Raw genomic sequence first — 8216 nt, 5'->3', positions numbered from 1 at the left:
CAGCGATGCAGAAAATTACCTGCAGAATTAAACAAATAATCAATAGCCATTATTTTTTTTAAATCAAACCATTTTCAAATGTGATAAATATCTCACTATTGACAAATACATGGGTAAAACTAATTTTCAAAGACTCAAACTATAGTTATTCATTTTTTTTGTTTTAATCTTAATCTTTCACTAATATAAGAAAGCAATCAAATACAACAAACTGTACTTTATTTGGAAATGTTATATTATCAACAAAGACAACAAAAATCAAATCTTGCCTTCTATAAACACTATGTACAACCTCAAATATCACATTACACAGGGTCATTGCTTTGTGCTCACTCATCACCAGACTTTTCATTTGATTATTCTGTATTTCTAACCCTGCCAAAAACCATGGACCCCCGTTCATTTCAGGATACAAGTCACTGTAAAATTATAAAAATGTTCCACTAGAGAGAAGCATTGCGCCAAATAGTGAATACCGTATTGTGTTAAGATAATAATGACTGTCAGTTTAAGTGATTGTTATGAAATGACACTCCTGATAAATAGTAAGGCAATTTTACACACACACAAAAATACACTATAAATATAACCAGATCCCCCAATATTGCAATCATTTTTGGGTAGCTTATGCTCATGTGAAAAATCCTTTTGGCCTGATCATCATCCTGACAGTTTTAAAAGACTCCCTTTCATTGGTGGGGTACAACTCAGTGGAAATGTTATGCCAGGCGCCCCAGTAGATGCCATCCCGCACCCCCTTGTACCTCCCTCGATAGTACTTCCCGTTGAGGTTGGCGGCCATGCACGCGTCGAACCACCAGCCCGAGCCGTAGTACGCCCCGCAGTTCCCGGACGGGTAGCGATCGTTATCCCGGTCCGGGGTGGTGAAGGCCCGGTTGTTGTGGTCATAGGTGGGGCTGAAACGGAGCGCGTTCCCCGCTGTGCCCGAGTAAGCCCCCAAGGTCAACCGATAGCGCATCCTTTCGCTGGCCACCCTGAAGTCCTCGTACTCGGCGTACCCGGCCGTCCCGGAAAAGTCCTCCAGTTCCACCCGCAGCGTCATGGCCCTGTCCCGGGTGAGGAGGTGGATGCGTTGGTTGCCCAGCCAGAACTCCCCTCCCGTCGAGGGCTCTCCGAAACCCGAGCGGTACTCGGCCCAGGTGCGGTTGAAGCTGACGCCGCCGTCCCGCCGGAGTTGCAGGAGGGTCCATCCCCCGCCCTGGACTTCCATGTCGCACAAGACCGGAAAACCGCCTCCGGCGTGGAGATCTGGAGTCACTTGGTAGATGCCGCTCTTTACCGAGTCTCTTCTAAGAAGGTGGTCCGAGCAGTCCCTCATCGCCTCGGAAACTGCACCTGCAGAATATTCGTTGGAGCTATGAATTCATAGCTGTCAACCTCGGCCAATTGCTGCCCTTATTAAATATTGCAATTCCCCTTATTAAGCGATAAAAATGTATTTACATATTTAGTCACATAGGGCGCACTTAAAAGTCTAAAATTTTCTCCAAAGATCAGTATGCACTAAAATCAAGATTTTTTAGATGTCCCTTCATGACGCTGACAGCTTAACTAGCTGGGTACATTGCTTGCTGACACGCTATATTTATATATTGAAAAACTGGAATGCGCATATCATGCTTAAAGCATGAAAATATTAGCAGTCGGCGATGACGTTTTCGTTTGCTACCAGTGACCAAGACGATCCGGATTAGAGCCGAAATGGGTAAAACCAAGATCGGTTTTCCAAAAAAAGTACTTAAAAAAATCCCGTCCAAAAGTTGTAATACGGCGTACACAATTTGAATTGATCAAAAAACGGGAAAAACTTATAAGTTGACAGGTATGCAACGTGACCGTTCGGATCGAAATGGCGATTAAAGTTCAATGTTTACAACGTAACCATACCGTGTAAGAAGTAGCCGTCAAGAACCTTACCCTCAGATGGGATCGACGCCCGTGAGCCACCAGGTGGCCTGCTTCCACCCTTGTTATCTTCTAGCAGATCTTGGTCCGCCGGAGGTTTTCCGATTGGGGCCACTCGGCTCCCGTTGAAGAAAGCTGCCGCCACTTGCTTAATTTTTACGCGCAACTCGCGAGCACTCGACGTGGACGATTCGGGAACCGGGATGGCCACAGGGTTGGCGGTGTTTTTTGGTCCAAGGTCAGAAATGATGTTGAGAGTATGAGGTTCTGCTTCTGTTTTCGAGTTTCGATGTGTCTTGGCCGAACCCGGATCGGTTCTGGGAATGACCGTGCGGAGCAGTCGAAGTGTTGCTGACGTCGGGGTCGAGGGCGGGTGATTGGTCGCCGTTTGTGGCCTCGGATCAGATGGAAACCTGTGGCTTGGGACTGATGGGAGACCGTGAAGGTACTTGGTGGTCTTTGTAGGAACGGGTTTTAGCTCCCTGGGATGGAAATCTGTGTCCTCGGACAGCTGTGGAACGGGACTGGGATTCGACAGAAGTTGAGGATTCTTGAAAGGTTTTGTGGTCGTCCAACTGAAATGGCGAGGTTGTTGGGTCTGGGTCGTGGTCTTCTCGTTCATTTGAGCCGGTTCAGTTGTAGCTTCTGGTGTTGGTCTGATTGACGCTTTCTGGTCAAAGACAGACCTGGGGTTGGATTTTTGGGTAGAGTCCTCACCGAGTTGGGGGGGAAGATCTGGGCTGGATTTGGTCTTGGGGCTAGCTCCAGGGTTTTGGTCTCGCACAGACTCGGGCTGCTTCTGATTCAATTTGGGCACCTGAGCAGTTTTGTACTTTTCGTTAATCTTTGGAATTCTCTGGCTGGATTTCAGCCGTTGATTGGGATTAGTTGGAAATGTGTTCGGTGACTCAGAGTTCCCAGAAGAATTGGAGTGAAGTAATGCCGTCGCTTTTTGAAGTGGCTTAGATTTCGTCTGCCGATCAGCTGGGGGATGTTGTTTAGATTTTGTTGGAGCGGATTTTTCCTTTGGAGAGTTTTTGGAAGGTTTTTGCTTTTGTTCCGATTTACTGGATTTAATGATAGCTTGGACAGGTACGTTTTTACGTTTGGAGTTTTTGTTGAGTGCTGGATTTTTTTCCGGTCTGGATTGTTTGTCAGATGCGGGTCTTGCTTGGTGGTCAGTTTGTGACCTCTGTGAATTATTTGTTCTGTGTTGAAAATATTTGGGTTTTAGCTTTTGGGGGGCGGGATCCCTTGGGCTGTCATCGGGTTTTTGGTTTTGCTCAACTTTACTGGTTTTAACAGGGCGGACAGATCCTTTCTTGGGTTGAGAGTTTGGTTCTGGTTGTTTGTCGGTCAAGGGTTCTTCTTGTCTTTCAGTGGTCTTGATCTGACCATGTTTGGGTTTTGGGTTTTTGGGGAAGGGATCCGTTGGGCTCTGATCAGGTATTTGCTTTGGGTCAGATGTACTGGCTCTAACGGAATTAATAGTTTCTTTATGAGGGGTGGTGGTTTTATCGAAGATTGGAGTTTCTTCTGGTTCTGGCGTGGTTCTTGCGACTTGGTCCGTTGGTAACCGCTGTGACATTTTAGTCCTGCCTTGATCAGATTTAGGGGCCAGATCAGTTGAGATGTTTTCAGGTTTTTGGTTTTGGTCAGTGTTAGCAGTTTTTGCAGGATGAACGGGTTCTTTTTTAAGTTTAGACTTTGGAGTTTCTTCTGATTCTGGTTTTTTGTCCGTTGTTTCCCACTGTGAATTGCTGTCTTGACCATATTTGGGTTTTTGGTTTTGGATGGAGCGATCCGTTGGGCTGATATCAGATTTTTGGTTTTGGTTAGTTTTACTGGTTTTAACAGGATGGGTTGGTTCTGTCTTTGTTTTAAAGTTTTTATTCAACATGGGAGTTTCTTTTGATTCAGTTTTTTCATCAAACGTGAGTCCCTGTGAATGGCTTTTCCTGTCTTGCGCATATTTTGGTTGCAGATTTTTGATGGAGGGTTCAGTTGGCTTTTGCTCAATGGTAACGCTTTGAACAGGTTCAGCAGATTCTTTCCCAGGTTGTGAGTTTTTACTTAACGCTGGAGCTCCCGGTTGGTCGGTTGTTAACCTCTCTGAATGACCTGTCCTGTCTTGATCATCCTTGGGGTTTAGGTTTTGGGGGGAGGGATCCGTTGGGCTGTGATCAGGTATTTGCTTTGGGTCAGATGTACTGGGTTTAACAGGATTAATAGTTTCTTTATGAAGGGTGGTAGTTTTATCGAAGATTGGAGTTTCTTCTGGTTCTGGTTGTTCGTCAGACGTGGTTCTCGTGACTTGGTCCGTTGGTAACCGCTGTGACATTTTAGTCCTGTCTTGATCAGATTTAGGAGCCAGATCAGTTGAGATGTTTTCAGGTTTTTGGTTTTGGTCAGTGTTAGCAGCTTTTTCAGGTTCTTTATTAAGTTTAGAGTTTGGAGTTTCTTCTGATTCAGTTTTTTTGTCTGTTGTTTCCCACTGTGAACTGCTGTCTTGACCATATTTGGGTTTTTGGTTTTGGATGGAGCGATCCGTTGGGCCTTTATCAGGTTTTTGGTTTTGGCTAGTTTTACTGGTTTTAACAGGGTGGGCTGGTTCTGTCTTTGGTTTAAAGTTTTTATTCAACATGGGAGTTTCTTTTGATTCAGTTTTTTCATCAAACGTGAGTCCCTGTGAATGGCTTTTCCTGTCTTGCGCATATTTTGGTTGCAGGTTTTTGATGGAGGGTTCAGTTGGCTTTTGCTCAATGGTAACGCTTTGAACAGGTTCAACAGATTCTTTCCCAGGTTTTGAGTTTTTACTTAACACTGGAGTTGCCGGTTGGTCGGTTGGTAACTTCTCTGAATGACCCGTCCTGTCTTGACCATCGTTGGGTTTTAGGTTTTGGAGGGAGGGATCCGTTGGGCGGTGAGCAGGATTTTGATTTTGTTCAGCTGTACTGGTTTTAACAAGGTGAACAGATCCTCCCTTGGGTTTAGAGTTTTTATTCAAGATTGGAGTTTCTTCTGATTCTGGTTGTCGGTTAGACGTGGTTTTTGCTGGTTGGTCAGTTGGTAATTGCTCTGACAGATTAGTGGTGTCCTGACCAGATTTGGAGGGTTCAGTTGAGCTCTTATCAGGCTTTGGATTTTGCAGAATTTGACTGGGTTTAACAGGATGAACAGATCTGTCCTTTGGTTTAAGGTTTTTATTCAATATTGGCGTTTCTTCTGATTCGAGTTGTTTGTCAGACCTTGTTTTTGCTAGTTGGTCCGTTGCCAACCGTTGGGAATTATTAGAACTGTCTTGATCAATTATAGGTTTTAGGGAGGGATCCATTGGGCTGGGATCAGGTTTTTGATCTGGTTCCATTCGACCTATTTGGACATGACGAATATCTTCTTTCTTAGCTTGAGAGTTTTCATCCAACGTTGGAGTTTTTTCAGATTCTGGTTGTACGTCAGTCGTAGGTCTCGCTTGTTGATCCGTCGCTACCCAGCGGGAATGACTGTCTTGACTATGTTTGGGTTTTAGGTTTTTGAGAAAGGGATCAGTTTCTCCCCGAACGGGAAAGCTTTTAGTTTCCCCCTCAGATTTAAATTTGTTCTCGGTTGTGTTTTTGCCTTGGGCCTTTTTTGACTCGGTTTTACCGTCTGGGTTTTGTTCTTGCCGAGCGTTTGATTCCGTCCAAGCTGTTTGGGTCCTCGTCGGATCGACGACTGGCGAGTGACGGGGAGCGAAATCGGAGAAGGGAGGCGACGGGGGAGATGAGGTGATGCTCTCGGTTTGGTCCAAGTGGAAAAAAAACTCCGGTCCTCGAGCGGAGATCCACGTGGTCGAGGCGGGAGTGGACGGACTGATGGAAACAAAGTCTGTCCTGTGTGTTCCCCTCCCGGATGCTGATTCTCCATCACTGTCCCTCTGCACGTTGTCCTGCTCCCTCTCCTCCCTTTCTCCATCCGTCATCCCACCCTGGTCTTTTTTCCTTGGCCGGCTTTTGTCCGCCGGGAGCCCGCTGTCCCCAGCCTGCTTTCCCATTTCCCCTTCCCCCTCCACCCAAATCTCGCCTTGCTCGTGCCCCCCGCCATCCGTCTTCACTTGTGTCTCCTTTTTCTTCCCGTCCACTTGATCCGGTCCTCCCTTCATTCGAACCTCTCCGTTTAGCTCCTCTAACATTCCATCTTTTCCCGCCGCTTCCTCTTTACGACCCGCTTCTTCACCACACTTGGTCTTCTCCCGATCGCCCCCCACCCGTAAATCCGGCGTCCCGTCGTACCTGCTCTCCGGGTGGCGTCTCCCGCCGTCCCGGCACGTCCTGCTCAGCCGCTCCACGTCCTCCTTCAGCGTTTCCAAGTCTTTCAGGAGTCCTTCCAACTCCCGGAAAGGTTCCGGCAGGTGCAGCGTCAAGGGGGGGAGGGTCAGGAGGTAGGGGCACCCGGACCGGCCCGGTCCGCACGGGCCCCCGGCCCGCAGAGTGGCGGTGCATGGACCCGATCCCCCCCGGGAGAGACGGACGGAGGCCAAGAAGGTCGCGAAGGTGCAGAGTGTTGTCGATTTCATCTCGAGTGAGAGGAGAAGAGGCGGGTGGGGTTTAATACCCGGGACCACCTCGGTCCGTCAGGGAGGAGGCGGCCAGGTGGGCGGGAGAAGATGAGGTCAGGAGGGGGGGTGTGATGGAGTTTTGGAGACGAAATGGAGGCACGCAATTGTGCTCCGTGTTAAGCACTTTGGACGCAGATAGACGTCCAATTCCTTTCAAGTGGGCGGAGAATCAGTTAATCCCTGGGGGCGGGGTCTGATCTTGTTTGGGTTGTGACAACTGGACCTCATGTGGGCCGGACCAGTCTGTTTTTTGGCATAAAATAGTTGACTTACTGGCTGTATGTGTCCAATCTGGTTTGAGTGGGAGGGACGAATGAACGTGCTTTATAAATGTCTCATCTCATTTTTTAACTGCTTTATCCTCACTAGGCTCGCGGGGGTGCTGGAGTCTATCCCAGCTGACTTTGGCCCAAAAGCGGGGGACACCCTGAATTGGTGGCCGGCCAATCGCAGGGCCCGATGAGACAAAGGACATCCATTCATACCTAGGGGCAATTTAGAGTGTCCAATCAGCCTAGCATGCACACTTTTAGAATGTGGGAGGAAACCGGAGTACTTGGAGAAAACCCACACAGGCCCTGGGAGAACATGCAAACTCCACACAGGTGCACCGACCTGGATTTGAACCCAGAAACCCATAGCCGTGAGGCCGGCGTGCTAACCACTCGCCATATTTACACCCCAACAACCTTTAAATTCAATTTGCCATTTCATCTCGTCCACTGTTCATCTTTCCCTTCACTCTCCACCTAAACCCGCACGCTTCCCACACTGGCGGCCAAACGTTTCCCTTCGCCACGACTAAAAAGACAGCTGAGAAACCTCTCCGGCCTGGCGTCGTCATGACAACCGGCCCTCGGAAACAAAAAAAAAAATTTGAAAAGTTGACCCCATGCAGGCTTTAAGCGTTAAACCCCCACCGAGGCTCATCCGTTCTCGCAAAGTGCGCATCTTCAATCACCTCCCGCATATTTTCGGCGTAAGATCATAAGTTATACAAGTGAAAATGAATGAAAACAAGTGTGTCGCAATGCTAGCTAGCTAGCGCAAGTGGAAAAACACATTCATATCCTGGATTAGCTGGAGCAACGGCAACATTTTACGAGCTCCTTTTGGCCGTTTCTTCTCCACGTTTTGGGCCAATGGCTGGAGAGTTTTTTTTTTATTGGGAGGATGAAATCCCCCTAAAAAAAAAAACTAGACATCACTAAGATGGTGGTTAAAACAGATCGTTGCTGGGCGGAGGCAAGGAAAGCAGTGGATAATACTTTGATAAACATTGAAAAGAGCAAGACTAAGTCAGCTTAGAGAGGCGCTCTCATCTAATCGCCACATTAGTGACATTCGAATTTAATTCTATTAAATCGTAGGTGTGTCAAAGTGGCGGCCCGGGGGCCAAATCTGGCCCGCCGCCTCATTTTGTGCGGCCCGAGAAAGTAAATTGTGTCGACTTTCTGTTTTATCATCAAATTCAAATGAAGATTAGAGATGTAGAGGAGCTGTTTCCTGTGTTTTCCCTTTTTAAATCAATAATTGCATTGTATTTTTTCCTTTTTATGTTGAAAAAGCATTTTTAAAAATCTGTTTTTGATCTATTTCACATGTGTCAAAGTGGTGGCCCGGGGGCCAAATCTGACCCGCCGCATCATTTTGTGTGGCCCGGGAAAGTAAATCATGAGTGCTGACTTTCTGT

At 47.3% G+C, this 8216-nt stretch overlaps 1 protein-coding gene across 1 annotated transcript; it reads right to left on the bottom strand.

Annotated features, from left to right (window-relative positions):
- Positions 1–74: 74 nt before the first annotated feature.
- On the bottom strand, positions 75–6481 carry LOC144070812 (uncharacterized). Its single transcript, XM_077595210.1, has 2 exons — positions 1939–6481; positions 75–1356 (listed from the first exon to the last, which is right to left on the bottom strand). Exons 1-2 carry the CDS (start codon positions 6479–6481, stop codon positions 632–634), a joined length of 5268 nt encoding a protein of 1755 aa, XP_077451336.1. The 3' UTR covers positions 75–631.
- Positions 6482–8216: the final 1735 nt, after the last annotated feature.

This window comes from Stigmatopora argus, chromosome 3 (assembly GCF_051989625.1).
Source record: "Stigmatopora argus isolate UIUO_Sarg chromosome 3, RoL_Sarg_1.0, whole genome shotgun sequence".
Taxonomy (NCBI): Eukaryota; Metazoa; Chordata; class Actinopteri; order Syngnathiformes; family Syngnathidae; genus Stigmatopora; species Stigmatopora argus.
This window is presented reverse-complemented; position numbering and strand designations above follow the sequence as displayed.

Excerpts from the sequence above, each read along its gene's own strand:
- LOC144070812 (XM_077595210.1), bottom strand. The coding sequence starts at position 6,481 with ATGAAATCGACAACACTCTGCACCTTCGCGACCTTCTTGGCCTCCGTC. Across the intron at positions 1,357-1,938 it reads GGCGTCGATCCCATCTGAGG|GTGCAGTTTCCGAGGCGATG; the intron begins GTAAGGTTCTTG and ends AATATTCTGCAG.